The 19,343-nt window shown below is 43.1% G+C and overlaps 1 protein-coding gene across 3 annotated transcripts in view; it reads left to right on the forward strand.

The window, feature by feature from the left end:
• The window catches only part of LOC126175906 (fibronectin type III domain-containing protein 5), a 942,320-nt gene that overhangs the window by 705,022 nt on the left and 217,955 nt on the right, over positions 1-19,343 (forward strand). For all 3 annotated transcript variants that reach the window (XM_049922970.1, XM_049922971.1, XM_049922972.1), the window contains exon 3: positions 7,093-7,184. In XM_049922970.1, coding sequence (XP_049778927.1) covers positions 7,136-7,184 — 49 coding nt within the window. In that variant the 5' untranslated portion in view covers positions 7,093-7,135. The remainder of the gene's footprint in view (positions 1-7,092; positions 7,185-19,343) is intronic.

The raw sequence follows: 19,343 nt of genomic DNA on the forward strand, positions 1-19,343 counted from the left end.
AACGCGTTGAACCATGCAAAAAGATATTCGGCTTGGCATTGACAGTGTCCTTGGATCTCCTCCTGAGGGATATCGTGCCAAATTCTGTCCAATTGGCGCACAAGATTGTCAAAAGCCCGAGCTGGTTGGAAGCTCAACCCATAATGCTCCAACCGTTCTTAATTGGGGAGAGATCCGGCGATCTCGCTGGCCGAGGTAGGGTTTTACGAGCAAGAAGACAAGCAGTTGAAACTTCCAACGCATGTGGGCTTGCATCATCTTGCTGAATTGTAAGCCCAGGATTGCTTGTCATGAAGGACAACAAAACGGGGCGCAGAATATCGTCAACGGGCCGCTGTACTGTAAGAGGGCAGCGGATTATAACCAAAGTGGTGCTACTATGGAAAGGATTTGCACCCTAACCATCCCACCTGGTTGTCGGGTCGTACAGAGGTCGACAGCCATGTTGGAAGACGGCCGCTGTGGCCGAGCGGTTCTAGGCGCTTCAGTCCGGAACCGTGCTGCTGCTACGGTCGCAGGTTTGAATCCTCCCTCGGACATGGATGTGCGTGATATCCTTAGGTTAGTTAGATTTAAGTAGTTCTAAGTCTAGGGGACTGATGACCTCAGATGTTAAGTCACATAGTGCTTACAGCCATTTTAACCATGTTGGTATGTCAGCGAGGTCTGGAACATCTCCAGACACGTCTTCGACCGGGAATCACTTTGAGTAGAGTAGAATTATCTTTAGTGATCAGTCTCGCATCGAAGTCAGCTCCGATGACCAGAGAATACATATCTGGAGACGACCCGGACAGCGATGGTCGCCATATGGCACATCAGTCAGAAGTGGTGGTCTAGAGTGCCACTTCTTTTCACAGCAGCAGCCCCTTATCCGCGGTACCCTTAATACACAGCGGTACTTCGACGATATTGTACGCGCCTTTTTGTTGCCCTCGACGGTAAGCTACCCTGGACTTAAATTTCAGCAAGATAATGCCAGACCGCATACGAAGAGAGCTTCTAGCGCTTGTTTTCGTGATTTCCTGTCTTGGCCAGCAAGATCGCCGCACCTCTCCCCAATTGAGAACGTTTGTAGCGTTATGTAGAGGGGCCACCAACCGTCACGGGATTTTGACGATCTTCTGCGCCAATGGAAAGAATTTGGTACGAAATCCGTCAGATGGACATCCAACAACTCTATCAATCAGTTCCAAGCTGAATAATTGCTTGCATAAGAGTCAGAGGTGGTCCAACGCGTTGTTGACGTTCTGAATTTGTGAAGCCCTTTCTGTTGAATAAATCATCCTTTTTTTTCTAAAATTGTAAGTATTTATTTGTTTGTACATGTGCACCACATAATTCCCTCGTGGTGCATGGCATTTTTTAAAAGTGTATTTGCAGATTGGACTCGACCCAGGCAGTTGACTAGCTTGGACTGGACTTTGAAACAGGAAAGTATAATTTATCCTGTTTGGTCTCTGCCACCAAGTGGTATTTCGTTATCTTGCGCATTTTATCCAAAGTCTCCTCATACTACTCGAACTTTAAATGTTGTGCCTTGAATAAATATGGTGACGTATTAATACACTCATTTGTAGCTATACACTGACGTGACAAAAGTCGTGATACAGCGATATGCACACATACGAATGACGGCAGTATCGCGTACGGTAGGTGTAAAATAGCACTGCATTGGCGGATCTATCTGTACTCAGGTGATTCACGTGCAAACTTTCCGACGCGATTATGCTCGCACGACGGTAATTAACAGATTTTGAACGCGGAATGGTAGCTGGAGATAGATGCATGGGACATTCCATTTCGGAAATAGGGAATTCAAGATTCCGAGATCCACAGTGTCAGAGTTTCAGGCATTAACCGTCATCAAGAACAACAAAGTGGCGGCGGTCTTTTCTTAACGACCGAGAGCAGCGGCGTTTTTAAGGGTTGTCAATGCTAACAGACAAACAACACTGAATGATGTGATTATTGAATTTTGTCCAGGCGTATTTTATATATATATATATATATATATATATATATATATATATATATATATACAACGACGGTCAGTACATCAGCGGACCTGATAATGGCAACGTGGTCGATTGCCGAAATATTGTGTCCTGTGCACACTCAAACCAGGCTGTTCACTCGAGATTTATTTCGTCAACACGGAATGAAATTACTGTAGAAATCAATGTGGGGCGTACGACCAATGTATCCATTAGAACAACGCGGCGAAATCTGGGTTAGTGGGCTATGACAGCAGAAGAAGGACGCGAGTACCTTTGCTAAAATAACATCACCTGTAGCGCCTCTCTGACCACGTGACCGTGTCGGCTGGACCCTAGACGACGTGGCCTCGTCAGATGAGTCCCGATTTCAATTGTTAATAACTGATGCCACAGTTCGAGTGTGGTGCAGACCCAACGAAGCCATCGACCCAAGTTCTCAACAAGGCACTGTGCACGCTGATAGTGGCCCCATAATGGTGTGGGCTGCATTTACCTGGAAAGGACTGGGTCCTCTGATCCAACTAAACCGATCAATGACGAAATGATTAGGTCTGGCTGCTTTGCAGCCAGTCATAGACCTCATGTTCCCAAAGAACGAAGGAATTTTTATGGAGGACAATGCGTCGTGTCACCGGGCCGCAATTTTTCACGACTGGTTTGAAGAACATTGTAGACAATTCGAGCGAATGATATGGCCACCGAGATGGTCCGGCATGAATCCCATCGATCATTTGTGGGATATAACCGAGAGGTTAGTTCGTGCACAACATTTTGCACTGGCAAGACTTTTGAAATTTTTGATGGCTAAAGAGGCACCATGGCACAGTATTTCTGCAGGGGAGTTCCAACAACTCGTTGAGTCCATGGCACGTCGAGATGCTACATTACGCTGGCAATGGAGATCCGGTACGATATTGGGAGGTATGCCTTACTTTGCCAGCAACTGTGGCCGAGCGGTTCTAGGCGTTTCAGTCTGGAACCGCGCGACTGCTTCGGACAAAGTTCGAATCCTGCCTCGGGCATGGATGTGTGTGATGTCCTTAGGGTAGTTAGGTTTAAGTAGTTCTAAGTTCCAGGGGACTGGTGACCTCAGATGTTGTCCCATAGCGCGGCGGCGCGTGATGGGTAGGGGGGGGGGGGGGGGGGAGGCCGCTGGCACCGGGTCCTGGCGTCTCGTCCCGGTGCGGCCTGTTTATTCCATCCGCCGCCACCGACCTGCCTCCATCGGTGTGCTCGCGTCTCATTCTTGATAATATTGTGTTCCACACGGTGCTGGGTTAGAAGCCACTATCCCGATTGACCAGGTTATCACTGACCCGTATCTCCACTGCCTCTTTAACAATAGAATCGCAGAAACCTTTCGCAGCCTCAGCGCGTAAATCAGAGCACAACAGTCCAGAGGCTGTGACTTTACAAGATTTTTGGAATGAAAACTACGTAGCTAAAGCGTGATTAAGAAAAACATTAATGACTGTTAGTACATTTGAATATCTTAAAGTTTCATTTAACGTATCTTACTGATAATACATCTAATACATAAGTATTAACCATTTCCAAGAGTGTAACAACACCAGTGTACGTATGCAACGGCTTCTGACCAATCATCACGTTTGTTTACATCAGGTTTATTCTTGTGATGAACGGAGTATAGATGGACTGCTGATAGCACTTTGAAATTGAGGAGTGCTTCCTTCCGCTGATGTCAAATATCCATCGTGCGCAATGTTCAACGATCGCTGACTGATCTTAGGTTAGCTGTGATTTTCACTTCACCATCACATCACCAAAGCTTTAAAAGATCAAAATTTACTCTTGTCTTAGTCGGCACTTATCTTTTATTGTTACTCCCAAACCAAACTGTAAAAGTAAATAAAAGAATAGTAAATTATTTGAGCCTAACATGGTCGCAGATCCATTCACGGATTTTATGTCAAAACTATTGTGTTTCAGAAACGCTGAAACGTCCCCGACGGATCTGAACAACAACGACCATTCCCATCCTACAGGTGACGGGAAATGGTGTCTTTATGCTAACATAAGGAAAAGCAAGGAATAGCTGAGCCCAAACAAAGTAGCAATTCCCTTTGCAAAGACCTGCACGCATTCACAGAAGATAATCTTATGTACCTGATAGAACAACGACGGTGACACTTGTTCTTAAGAACTGAGACGTCTTGCAGACGCAATCCAAGATCAATGACCAGGAAGACTGATTGAAGTGGTGCCACTTCACGATAACGCCCGCTCGCATTCTACTGTGTAAATCACAATATCCTTTTAAGTAAATTAGAATATTATGGTATAACAGGAGATGCCGCAAAATGGTTCAAATCTTATATCTCTGGCAGGAAATAAATGGTGCTATTAGGAAAGAGACATGTATTAAGCTATCAGGCAATTACATGTGGGGTCCCACAAGGTTCCATTTTAGGGCCCTTACATTTTCTTGTGTATATCAATGACCTTTCATCAGTAACATTACCAGATGCCAAGTTCGTTTGTTTGCTGATGATACAAACATTGTAATAAATAGCAAATCAAGTGTGTTCTTAGAAAGATCAGCTAATAAAATATTTGTGGACATTAATCACTGGTTCCTAGCCAATTCTTTGTCAATAAACTTTGAAAAAACACACTACATGCAGTTCGGAACTTTTAAGGGGTGTCCCACGAGTATATACCTAACATACGATGACAAACAGATAGAAGAAGTGGACAGTGTTAAATTCTTGGGATTACAGCTTGATAATAAATTCAATTGGGAGGAGCACACCACAGAATTGCTGAAGCGTCTTAACAAATCTCTATTTGCAATGCGAATTGTGTCAGACATAGGGGATATAAAAATGAAGAAGCTCGCGTACTATACCTACTTTCATTCCATAATGCCATATGGGATTATTTTTTGGGGTAATTCATCAAACCAAGCTAAAGTTTTCCGGGCACAAAAACGTACACTAAAAGTTATATGTGGTGTGAACTCAAGAACGTCCTGCAGAAGTCTGTTTACGGAACTAGGGATACTAACTTCTGTTTCCCTATATATTTATTCCTTAATGATATTTGTCATTAAAATATGTCACTTTTTCAAACCAACAGCTCAATTCATAGAATCAGTACTCGAAATAAGAATAATCTTCACAAGTATTTAAAGTGACTTACTCTTGTACAAAAAGGTGTCCATTATTCAGGAACACACATTTTCAATAACTTGCCAGCAGCCGTAAAAAGCTTAAAAACCAATTAAATTGACATGTGGAATAATCGGGTCTACTGCCGGATGTTTTTGTCGCTCTGGCACAATTTTCGGCCACGTAACTCGTTGCCTTCCGTTGCCTTCTTCAGGTGCTACCTGAGACTGCCATATTGGAGGAGAGAGCACCCAGCGCCCTCTGGGCATAACTACTGGACCAGATCCTCCAATACGGCAGTCTCAGGTAGCACCTGAAGAAGGCAACGAGTTACGCGGCCGAAACATTGTGCCAGAGCGACACAAACATCCGGCAGTAGACCCGATTATTCCACAAGTCAAGATCTCGCCGGGAAAGCCTGAAGAGTTACAACCAATGAAATTCATTACTTTTGAATACATTATGGGAGTTGACAGTGATCAATGTGTTACAAATATTTACTATTAAAAACAGTCTTGATCACGATTTATTTATTACGGTGTCCGGTTTCGACCACTACTGTGGTCATCTTCAGACCATTGAGCAGGAACCTCCTTCTGCTGGAGAATCACTACTGTGTTTTTAATAGTAAACAATGGAATTCAATTTACGAGAAGCCTAAAGAATTTATTGGTGGCCAACTCCTTCTACTCCATTGATGAATTTCTCAGTAGAACCAACTGATTTGTATATATACGCAATATAACTTCTGCAAAATTTCAGTGCAGTAATGTGTTCATTGTAAATAAGTCAGTGTGTGTGTGTGTGTGTGTGTGTGTGTGTGTGTGTGTGTAAGTACAATCAACTTCCGCACCAATTCAGTGCAGTAATGTGCTCATTGTAAATAAGTATTATAGTAGTTCTATTACGTGTTTATTACCTTATAAATAAAAAAAGTTTTTTCGTTTTAAATTCAGTGCATTAGTGTTTGTAAAATGATTCTTTCATACAGTGTTCATTAAAAGAAGATCATTCCACTTGGGACCTGTGGAAGGTACATTAGCGTATTTGTTTCAGTTGTAAATATTTGTCGCCGTCCTGTGTGGACGTGGTCCTGTGGTTCTAGGCGCTTCAGTCTGGAACCGCGGGACCGCTACGGTCATAGGTTCGAATTCTTCCTCGGGCATGGATGTGTGTGATGTCCTTAGGTTAGTTAGGTTTAAGTAGTTCTAAGTTCTAGGGGACTGATGACCACAGATGTTAAGTCCCATAGTGCTCAGAGCCATTTGAGCCATTTTTGTAAAAATTTGTCATGTATTATTGTTTTTCTGACATGTTCTACATCCTGGAGGACCTCCTCACTACGGGTCAATTGGAATGAAAGTAAATCTAATCTAATCTAATCTAGACTGACAACAAGCACTATACGGGAGCTGGGTTGAGAAGTCATTCCACACCCACCTCATTCACCTGATTTTGCGCCCTCAGATTTTCACTTTTTCCGCTCTCTATCGAACCGTCTTTAAGATAATCCATTTCCGCTTTATAATGCACACTGAACGTGGCACTACGAGTTCTTCGCCTCAAAACCACGTGATTTCCACAGTCGAAGAATCTAAATGTTGCCCCAGCGTTGGCATGCTGTTGTAAATAGTGAAGGAGACTATATTATTGATGATTTAAGTCTGTTATGTGCATCTGTTGTGTTTTTTTATAAAACTTATGGAAAAACGCTACGAACTTATGTATTAACCCACTAATTTCTCTATGAATAGTATTTTCACATTAGAAAATGTAAATGTTCAATATTTTGTATATGAATTTACATATTTCATATAACGTAGGTGGTATAAACGAACAGTAATAACCATTACATTGCAGGTTCAAAATATCTGAGCAGTGTGTACTGCTATCACTTAATGCCATTGTATCTTGAATGATTTCGCCCGCATTTCATTCGGTGGTGTGCTTGTGTGTTGCAGAGGAGGCGCCCTATGGGCAGACGGCGGTGCTAGGGGGGGCAGCATGGTCCTGTGGGCCGCGCTGCTCGTTCTGCACGGAGCTGGCTACGTAGGTGAGTACGCCGCCAGGCAGCCCACCACTACCTGCTGTTCCTGTCAAAGCACGGCTCTCGTACAGGCGATTCAGAATCTAATCTAATCTAATCTAGACTGACAACAAGCACTATACGGGAGCTGGGTTGAGAAGTCATTCCACACCCACCTCATTCACCTGATTTTGCGCCCTCAGATTTTCACTTTTTCCGCTCTCTATCGAACAGTCTTTAAGATAATCCTGTCCTGTCCTGAGGACAACCAGCCACGGCAAAATTATTCCGCCTGGTAGAACTAGCGCAAATTAACGTGGCCCCTGAGCAGAAAGGCGTTCTCGCAGCGTGCGCTGGGGGAGTCCACCACTCGGTTCCGGAGGGATGGTCGCCTGCCGACTTGCTTCAAGCTTTCTCATTGTTACATCGGATGGCAATGCAGTCTTCACCATAGGTGCATGTTAAGTTCAAAATCAGGCATGTGAGGTCATATGCAAAGCCATTAAAATAATGAGTGAGAGACAAACGAGGAAGCACAAATCTTTAGAGATGTGCTTGGGAGTGTAACAGGACCCCCTAGCTATTCCAGCCGCACAATAAAGAGAATAAAGAAAGAAAATTATTCAGTACTTTACGAAATACACGGGAGAAAGAAAAGAAAATTTACAGTTAGGTAATACTGACGAACAGTTTGTTAGAAGACTGACTTATAATTGCCGAGGCACAAGTTATTCTCATTTTACGTTGTGAGTACCACATGAAACTACGTTGTCTGCTACACTGCGTTTTTAACTCTTTTTTTTATGACATTACCTTTTGTCAATGCACTGTCGATCGTGTTTTGCTTTGTTTGGTCCTTTATTTATGACACTATTTCTTTGTCGGTACTCTACTGAAAAACTATTGACTTTGACCGTCTATATTTGCAGACTCACTAGCTGTACCTTACGAGGGTCATTCAATAAGTAAAGCAACACATCTTTTTTTCCGAAAGGAGGTTGGTTTTATTCACGACACAGTATTATTCCCCACTCTTTTGCTACAAAACTCTATTTTTCAACATAATATCCGTTCAATCCAGCGGCCTTACGTCACCGTACTGGCAGAGCCTCTACGCCCTCATGTTACCACTCTACTGGCCGACGTCCCCGAGCCAATGTGCTTCAATCAGTACCCTCTCTAGCATCCATGTCCATCCTTCATTGCGCCAAACAGATGGACGTCGGAAGGTGCAAGGTCCGGGCTGTAGAGCGGATAAAGAAAATGAGTCCAATGAAGTTCTCTGAGCCCTCTCCTGTGTGCAAGCTTCTGTGAGGCCTTGCGCTGTCATGGTGAAGAAGCAGCCGTTTCCATTTTCATGGCAACGAAAACACTGAAGTCGTTTCTTCAATTTCCTGAGAGTACCACAGTACACGTTAGAGTTGATAGTTGCACCATGAGGGAGGACATCAAACAGGATAACCCCTTGAGAGTCGCAGAAAACAATCACCATGACCTTACCAGCTGCGAGTGCGGCTTTGTATTTTTTCTTCGGCGGGGCCGTGGTGCGGTGCCACTCCCCACTCCATTGTTTGCCGTTTTGTTTCCCGTTCAAAGACGTTAACCCATGTTTCCTACCATCTGGTGAGCAAGATGTATGAGAAAGGTGAAATACCCTCAGACTTCAAGAAGAATATAATAATTCCATTCCCAAAGAAAGCAGGTGTTGACAGATGTGAGAATTACCGAACAATCAGTTTAATAAGCCACGGCTGCAAAGTACCAACACGAATTCTTTACAGACGAATGGAAAAAACTGGTAGAAGCCGACCTCGGGGAAGATCAGTTTGGATTCCATAGAAATGTTGGAACACTTGAGGCAATACTGACCCTACGACTTATCTTAGAAAATAGATTAAGGAAAGGCAAACCTATGTTTCTAGCATTTGTAGACTTATAGATAACTTTTGACAATGTTGACTGGAATACTCTCTTTCAAATTCTAAAGGTGGCAGGGATAAAATACAGGGAGCGAAAGATTATTTACAGTTTGTACAGAAACCAGATCGCAGTTATAAGAGTCGAGAGACATGAAACGGAAGCAGTGGTTGGAAAGGTAGTGAGACCTCCTATGTTACTCAATCTGTATATTGAGCGAGCAGTAAAGGAAACAAAAGAAAAATTCGGAGTAGCTATTAAAATCCATGGAGAAGGAATAAAAACTTTGAGGTTCGCCGATGACATTGTAATTCTGTCAGAGACAGCAAAGGACCTGGAAGAGCAGTTGAACGAAATGGACATTGTCTTGAAAGGAGGATATAAGATGAACATCAACAAAAGCAAAACGAGGATAATGGAATACAGTCGAATTAAATCGGGTGATGCTGCGGGAATTAGATTAGGAAATCAGACGCTTAAAGTAGTAAAGGAGTTTTGCTATTGGGGAGAAAAATAACTGATGATGGTCAAAGTAGAGAGGATATAAAATGTAGACTGACAATGGCAAGGAAAGCGTTTCTGAAGAAGAGACATTTCCTAACATCGAGTAATGATTTAAGTGTCAGGAAGTCGTTTCTGAAAGTATTTTTATGGAGTGTAGTCATGTATGGAAGTGAAATATGGACGATGAGTAGTTTAGACAAGAATAGAATAAATTCTTTCGAAACGTGGTGCTACAGAAGAATGCTGAAGATTAGATGGGTAGATCACATAACTAATGAGGAGGTATTGAATAGGATTGGGGAGACGAGAAGTTTGTGGCACAACTTGACTAGAAGAAGGGATCGGTTGGTAGGACATGTTCTGAGGCATCAAGGGATCACCAATTTAGTATTGGAGGGCAGCGTGGAGGGTAAAAATCGTAGAGGGAGACCAAGAGATTAATACACTAAGCAGATTCAGAAGGATGTAGGTTGCAGTAGGTACTGGGAGATGACGAAGCTTGCACAGGATAGAGTAGCATGGAGAGCTGCATCAAACCAGTCTCTGAAGACCACAACGACAACAACAACCCACGTTTCATCGCCTTTCACGATGTTCGATAAAAAAATTGTCACGGCTAGCCTCGCAACGTGCAAGCAATTCTGCACAGACGGTCCTCCAGTGTTCTTTATGGTCCCTGTGGGCATACACCTTTTAGTATCCCAACTGGTGGACGAGTGTGTCAATATTTATCAGCAGAGACAACCAGTTGAGCAGTGAGGTATCTGTCATCCGTCGATCGTCTCTGAGGAGAGTGTCCACACGTTTCAACATTGCAGCAGTCACAACTGTCTGTGGCCGGCCAGTCCATAGGAGATAGAGCAGGTTTGTGCGACATTGTTGCGATGATGACAGACACCTCGCCCAACGACTCACAATACTTTTGTTTACTGCCAGCTCTCCGTAGACATTCTCCAAGAGCTTATGAATTTCTGCAGTGTTGTAATTTTCCGCCAAAACAAAGTAAATGACGGCTCTCTGCTGGAACGCACCTCCGGTCCAGACGCCACTTTGATGGCTGCGTATAGCGCCGCCAAGTTTCGGAACTTTATGAAACTGTAGGAGCTGAAGCGGGAATATTCCACGATGTCCCACAAAAAATTCCGCATTTTTGCAACCAAAAGTGGCTGAGAAAAACTGTATTGAATTACTTATTGAACCCCCCGTCGTACAAGTTACGTGACATATGACTGTAGTTTGGCTTCAGTTGTCGAACTACATCTTCCCAACTTTTTGCAGTACCCCCACCACCACCATTCACCCTTCTCCTATTGCGCCTTATGTACAGGTAGAGACCAAATTATTTTGTCCACACTCTATGCAAGATATATGAGACAGAAGGAAATACCTCAAGAATTCAAGAAGAATTTAATAATCCCAATTAAGAAGTATGCAGATGCTAACAAGTGTGAATGTAACATAATTATATCGAATTATCTTCGCTTTTATGTCAGTCCAATTCAGATTTCAAGGTCTCCTTCTATATCAAAGGAAATGCTTCGGATAAAAACCCCTTTGTACAGTGTAACTTAAAATTTTAAGTACGATAATAGAAGTTAGTTCTGGTGAAACATAATGTGTGTGTGTGTGTGTGTGTGTGTGTGTGTGTGTGTGTGTGTGTGTGTGTGTGTGTTTTTATGGGCTCTCAACTCTGATGTTAGCAACACCTGTACGAAAACTACAATGATGTGACACAACAGACACTTTTCGTCGCGAAGCAAAGTCGCTTGAAATTATCCATCACATTCCTTTTCGATCTTTTCAGTTGTGTTTACTTTACCAGCTTTCGTCATGTTGTTCAAGTTGTCTATTTGGTTTCTCTTTAGAAACTACGACTAGCTTCATCAACATGTGTTGGCAGTTCGAACGAACTCTTATTTGCAGTGACTTAATAGGTTTTGTGGGGATAGATTTCACAAACTAACTCGGCATATCCAGTTTCCACGGATCAGGATAGATTTAGCATACGAACGAAACACTGCTCTAATATTTTGACCATTTCCACCACAAACGAAAACGGTATACTCTACTGGCCATTAAAATTGCTACCCCACGAAGATGACGTGCTACAGACACAAGATTTAACCGACAGGAAAAAGATTCTGTGATATGCAAATGATTAGCTTTTCAGAGCATTCACACAAGGTTGCTGCCGTTGGCGACACCTACAACGTGCTGACATGAGGAAAAAAATGGTTCAAATGGCTCTGAGCGCTATGGGACTTAACTTCTGAGGTCATCAGTCCCCTAGAACTTTGAACTACTTAAACCTAACTAACCTAAGCACATCACACACATCCATGCCCGAGGCAGGATTCGAACCTGCGACCGTATCAGTCGCGCGGTTTCAGAGTGCAGCACCTAGAACCGCTCGGCCACCCCGGCCGGCGACATGAGGAAAGTTTCAACTGATTTCTCATACACAAACAGCAGTTGACCGGCGTTGCCTGGTGAAACGTTGTTGTAATGCCTTGTGTAAGGAGGAGAAATGCGTACCAACACGTTTCCGACTTTGATAAAGGTCGGATTGTAGCCTATCGCGATTGGGGTTTATCGTATCACGACATTACTGCTCGCGTTGGTCGAGATCCAATGACTGTTAGCAGAATATGGAATCGGTGGGTTCAGGAGGGTAATACGGAGCGCCGTGCTGGATCCCAACGGCCTCGTATCACTAGCAGTCGAGATGACAGGCATCTTATCCGCATGGCTGTAACGGATCGTGCAGCCACGTCTCGATCTCTGAGTCAACAGATGGAGACGTTTTCAAGACAATAACCATCTACACCAACAGTTCGACGACGTTTGCAGCAGCATGGACTATCAGCTCGGAGACCATGGCTGCGGTTACCCTTGACGCTGCATCACAGACATCTGCGATGGTGTATTCAACGACGAACCTGAGTGCACGAATGGCAAAACGTCATTTTCTCGGATGAATCCAGGTTCTGTTTACAGCATCATGATGGTCGCATCCGTGTTTGGCGACATCGCAGTGAACGCACATTGGAAGCGTGTATTCGTCATCGCCATACTGGCATATCACCCGGCGCGATGGTATGGGGTTCCATTGGTTACACGTCTCGGTCACCTCTTGTTCGCATTGACAGCACTTTGAACAGTGGACGTTACATTTCAGATGTGTTACGACCCGTGGCTCTACCCTTCCTTCGATCCCTTCGAAATCCTACATTTCAGCTGGATAATGCACGACCGCATGTTGTACGTCCTGTACGGGCCTTTATGGATACAGAAAATGTTCGACTGCTGCCCTGACCAGCAGATTCTCCAGATCTCTCACCAACTGAAAACGTCTGGTCAATGGTGGCTGAGCAGTTTGCTCGTCACAATACGCCAGTCACTACTGTTGATGAACTGTGGTACCGTGTTGAAGCTGCATAGGCAGCTGTACCTGTACACTCCATCCAAGCTCTGTTTGACTGAGTGCCCAGGAGTATCAAGGCCGTTATTACGGCCATAGGTGGTTCTTCTGGGTACTAATTTCTCAGGATCTATGCACCCAAATTGCGTGAAAATGTAATTACATGTCAGTTATAGTATAATATATTTGAATACCCGTTTATCATCTGCATTTCTTCTTGGTGTAGCAATTTTAATGGGCAGTAGTGTACATTTTATCGACTATCATACACTGTGAAAGTATGAACAACTATATGAGCTAGTTTTCTGAGGCCGGCCGCGGTGGTCTAGCGGTTCTGGCGCTGCAGTCCGGAACCGCGGGACTGCTACGGTCGCAGGTTCGAATCCTGCCTCGGGCATGGGTGTGTGTGATGTCCTTAGGTTAGTTAGGTTTAAGTAGTTCTAAGTTCTAGGGGACTTATGACCTAAGATGTTGAGTCCCATAGTGCTCAGAGCCATTTTTTTAGTTTTCTGATCGCTATAAAAGCATATCACGGACTGTTAAGTACAGAGGTAAATACACGAAACGTACTGGAGTTACGCGTTTGCTTACATTCTATATAGCAAGCAGACGTTTCGAGCATGTTCTAACGATGGGACAGTGGTTTGCCGCGTTGTTACCTTTTTACTACACTCTAAGAAATATAATGACGCACCACCAAGGAGTTATGCAAGCAGATATTCACACAGATATCGACGTAAAGAGCAAAATTGCAGTCTGGCTGGCGATGGATGAATGTGTGACGCTGCAGCGCAATTTCACGGTAGAGCTGGCAAGGATGGTAAACAGGGGACATGTCGATACCAGGGTGTAAAGTCCTAGCGAATTTCATTGCTTGTACTCAGTTGGAAAATAAGTATGCCTCGCAGATTGACACATGAACAATATACGTAGATGTCAGTATTTGAAAGAGGACGTGTAGCTGGGCTCAGAGAAGTCGGTTCGAGTAATTGGCGAATCGCTCGGCATTTGAATAGGAGCGATGCCACCACTCGACGATGTTGGTAAAAAAAGGGAGAACCAAGGCCGAACACAACTGCAAGAAGAATATGGTCGATAGCGCGAAGCCCGAGCAATCATCACGGAGGCACTGAAGAGTCCCGGATTCATCATTATAGTCTATCCGACGGGCAACTAGTTCTTCGATGACCGCAAGGTCAATCAATAGGCAGCTCACAGGAAAGGGACTTACAATGCTCCTTGGGCCAACTACCATTGACCTCTGCAGATCATCAAACCCTTCTGCTGTGATGTCGGGGACTTTCCCCCTGGAGTCTGATTGAATGGAGTAGAATGGTCTTCAGCTATGAGTCCCACTTCTTACTGAGCCCGAATGACCAGGGAAAACGTGTTTGGAGGCACCCCAGAGATCGGTCGGATACCAACTTTCCATACCGCTCGACTACCAGGAGTGATGGTCTAGGGTACCATTTCTTTTCATAGCAGGACGCCTTTTATTGGTCATCCGCAGCAGACTTACAGCGCAGTGGTACGTCGACGGTATTCTACGCCCCATGTGTTGACCTTCAGGCAAGCCATCCCGGGCTTACGTTTCAGCAAGATAATGCCCGCCCGGACACGGTGAGAGCTTCTAGTGCTTTGTAATCGCCAAGCCCTTCTTTGGCTAGCAAGGTCACCGGACCTGTCCGCAGTTGAGAACGTCTGGCCCTCCAACCACCTCGGGATTCTGACGATTGGACAGAATTTGGCACGATGTCCCTCAGGACATCCAGCAACTCTATCATTCAATGCTAAGCCGAATAACTGCTTGTATAAATGCCAGAGAGAATTGCTCAATTTGTGAAGCTCCTCCGTGGTGTATCGGTTTTTTTGCCGGTAGTGTATTTGATGAAGTGCCATACACGTTATGTCACTGAAGTCATCAGCAAAGGTTCTTTCTAAGTCACTCGCACTGCTCATATCGGACTCGAGAGTCCATTACCGCAGCAACGTATTTTCGCCATCTGTCCCTGTCTTGGGCTATTTCCTTCCATTCACCTTCAATACATAGCCTCCTCAAATCAGCCTTCACATATTGTCCTCCCATCTACGCCTCGGTCTCCCCAAAGGACGTTTTCCCTCTAAGTGCCCTACCAGTACTCTGCGCGCTGCCCTGCCCTCATCCATTCGAGCTACGTGACCCGCCCATCGCAGCCTACGTGATTTAGTAATACTGATTATGTCAGGGCTTGAATAGAGTTCGTGAACCTCTTCGTTATGCAGTTTTCGCCACTCTCCGCTAATGTCATCCCTTATTGCTCCGAAAATTTTCCTCAAATTTTGTTTTCAAATACTCGAAACTGCTTTACATTTTGAGAGAGCAAGTCTCACACCCATACAGCATAACTGGTAGAATAACAGTTTTGTATATTCTAATCTTTAAATTCCTAGACAATATCCGTGATGTAAGTAATCTATTCGGTGAGAAGTAGCACACATTTCCCGCGCGTAATCTCTTCTTCAGTTCGGATTCAATCTCATTTCTCGAAGTGATGTCCACGCCTAGATACTTAAATGTGTTCACTTTTTCAAAGTATATGTTTCCATTGCCTGATCTACTGCTGTTGGCATTCTAGTAGTAACCAGGTATTTAGTTTTGTCTTCACTTATCCTTAGACCTACATCTTCACTAGCCTTGATTAACGCATTCGCATTTGCTGTTACAGATTCTTTCCTATCGCTAATGATGTTTAGATCATCTGCATACCCTAATATCTTAATATTTCGATTTAACTCCACACCCTCTCAATTATCTGCTGCCATTCGTACAATATATTCTAGGACTAAATTAAAAAGTAGCGGAGACAGGGCTTTCTCCCTGCTTAAGTCCGTTCTTTATTACAAATTCTTCTGACTCCAATTTCCCCCGCGTACTCTACCTTTTGTGTTTTTCAAACTCGCTTCTATAAGTCTAAAATACTTCTTTGGTATTCCACGTTCCAAAAGAATTCTGTGCAATTTTGATTGCAATACTGGTTTATTTTATTCTCATTTCTTTTCCAAAATTTGACGCAGGGTGAATACTTGGTCTATAGTTGATCTGTTCCTCCGAAAGCCAGCTTGGTAATCCCCCACAATTTCATCTGCATAAGGTTCTTTCTAACATCAAAGAAAAAGTGCATTGCCTCTTTTTAACATTTGTAAAGACTCTGTCTGTTCAGTATCAGTTTTGCAATTGATTTTAAACTAACTTCCCGATGAACTAGAGGCTTGAAATTTTAAACATAGCTCAAATTGTAATTCTGTCGGAGACAGCAAAGGACTTGGAAGAGCAGTTGAACGGAATGGATGGTGTCTTGAAGGGAGGATATAAGATGAACATCAACAAAAGCAAAACGAGGACAATGGAATGTAGTCGAATTACGTCGGGTGATGTTGAGGGTATTAGATTAGGAAATGAGACACTTAAAGTAGTAAAGGAGTTTTGCTATTTGGGGAGCAAAATAACTGATGACGGTCGGAGTAGAGAGGATATAAAATATAGACTGGCAATGGCAAGGAAAGCGTTTTTGAAGAAGAGAAATTAGTTAACATCGAGTATAGATTTAAGTGTCAGGAAGTCATTTCTGAAAGTATTTGTATGGAGTGTAGCCATGTATGGAAGTGAAACATGGACGGTAAATAGTTTGGACAAGAAGAGAATAGAAGCTTTCGAAATGTGGTGCTACAGAAGAATGCTGAAGATTAGATGGGTAGATCACATAACTAATGAGGAGGTATTGAATAGGATTGGGGAGAAGAGAAGTTTGTGGCACAACTTGACCAGAAGAAGGGATCGGTTGGTAGGACATGGTCTGAGGCATCAAGGGATCACCAATTTAGTATTGGAGGGCAGCGTGGAGGGTAAAAATCGTAGGGGGAGACCAAGAGATGAATACACTAAGCAGATTCAGAAAGATGTAGGTTGCAGTAGGTACTGGGAGATGAAGAAGCTTGCACAGGATAGAGTAGCATGGAGAGCTGCATCAAACCAGTCTCAGGACTGAAGACCATAACAACAACAACAACAGCTCAAAACGGATGACTATGGAATATTAATTCGTTCTCTTGTCTGTCTGATCCCTGTAGTTCCCACTGGGGTGGTGTAACGGACCAAAAGGTTTGGTAACGCCTGACATATCAGCTGCTAGTCATGTTGTGTCGGTGGAATGCGTTCCAGGTGGTATGCTTGGAATTCGATGATGGGCGCTAAGTGACGCTGCTACATCTGCGAGCATTAGAATCGTCTCTGCAGCGCCGGTCTCAAGTCACCACAGGGTCACGCACACCTTGCCGCGCTATAAGGCTAGCTGTAACACCACTCTACCTTCAGCTGTGTAATCGCTGTGCTCTCTTATGGTTCTCGTTACAAATCGTTGGTTTGGTCTCAGATTTCGCTATGCCTTAGGTTTTCGCTCTTATTCTTTGGAACTTGGTTATCCTCCCGCGCAGTCTCCATTGTCCGATTTCGCCTTCTTGTTGTCCTCCTGTTCACTCACAGGTAACTGCTGTTGGTGGACCCCGACCAGTCGGTATATCTCTGCTGGTCCTCTTAGCTCTGCAAGGTCCTTGTCAGATTCTGGTCACAATTTGTACAGTCATAACATAATCTCATCAAAAAGTTTAAAATCTGTTGAGAAATTTCCCACACAGAGATACACATAACTACAAAATAGAAAATAATTATTTAAATAAAAGTAAATATTTAATAGAATACACTAATTGCACTAACAAGGCTAAAATAATTTATCCTAGGCCTATATAGATTCCTGACCCATACAGATAGTTATGAAAACATATGACCGATAGCTATGAAAATATTTGTAAAATTTATAATGAACTAGCGAATCCGCATAGCTTCGCAATTGTAATATATGTGTGAGAATTGGATACATATCCTTAACTCCCATATATATATATATATATATTCACCCGTTTTTTATTGATTTTATTCTGTCTGAATATACACAGGGTGTAAATTTTATGTTGACAAACCAGAATAACTCGAAAAATAAGCTTCACACAAAAAAATGTGTAGAATCCAAAGTTGATTATTTTCTAGGGGAACATCTGCTGGAACTAAAATTAGCCCGCCACCCCAGCCCCCTGGGGGTGGGGCAGGAGGCATCTTTAAAATTTCAAATGAGAACGCCATTTTTTATTGCAGAATCAGATTCTACATAAAAAAACCTACGTACATTTTGTCTTAAACATTTGTTTTGATTTTTGGTAGTTGGCGCTGTAATTCAAGAAAATCCATGTTCTCATTTTTAAGTGGAAAATGGTTACGGATAAAAAAAATACTCATTTACTTCGTATATTTTGATTCGCTAAAACTAAAACTCTACCTCTCTCCTCATAGGGTGAGAGAGAGAGGAATTACAGTTTTATAAATGTTGACCCAAATATTAATTTTTTCCGCAGATTCGGATAAGTTTTGTTTGTTTCATGGTCATGAGGCCACACAACTTTTAATAATCAAACAAATCATCTGACTCGCTAACTAGCTAACCAGACATCCTACTTACTAACGAGTGAACTCATGAGCTAAAAAACTAACTGACTCACAAACCTTATTTTTTATTAGATTCGGAGTAATCACTCTTGTTTTTCGAGAAGTCTCACAGCTGGGATGCTTGCTTAATTTGAGTCTTTTAGTTTCGGGTGGAAAAAAGGAGAAAACGACATACATAAATTTGTTGACTTAAATCACATTGTTCACATCATTATTTTATTTTGGAATATCGCGGCTGTTACGTCGTTTACATTTTTAGAATTATGTACGATAATCGATATCCCAGCTCTGATTGATAATCGATGCTCTTATCCATCCCTTGCTGATGAGCGGCCTAATGTTTCGGAGTGCCGCCCGTAGGTAGCGCAGGGACGAGAAATTCGTCCTTTCTCGCTATAAGACTGGGCTTTACAAATTATAAGTATTAGTGTAATAAACGCACTGTATCTTTTACCCCTCTAACCATTCACACAGCAACACATCGTTTATAACGATTGTCTTTTGGGTGACTTATGTTTGATTACCTTGTGTGACTGCGTTCGCGGCTTTTGCTTGCTACCAGTCGCGTTTGACGCGGAGTTAGGCTCGATGCACACAAGAAAAATGATATAGGTAAGTTTCATCGTTAAACTATTTTGTGTTTGTGTTCTAGTGGTGGCGCTTTTGTTCGAATGTGGACATTCAAAACTTGAAATAGCGTTAGTCAACAAATGCTTTGTGCTCCCTGGCGAGAGCCCACCATCTCAATGATGGTTAATAACGAAAGTTTAAAATAAATTTTTTAACTTCAGCTTTATTGTATTGCAGCCAC

This window comes from Schistocerca cancellata, chromosome 3, assembly GCF_023864275.1.
Source record: "Schistocerca cancellata isolate TAMUIC-IGC-003103 chromosome 3, iqSchCanc2.1, whole genome shotgun sequence".
NCBI lineage: Eukaryota > Metazoa > Arthropoda > Insecta > Orthoptera > Acrididae > Schistocerca > Schistocerca cancellata.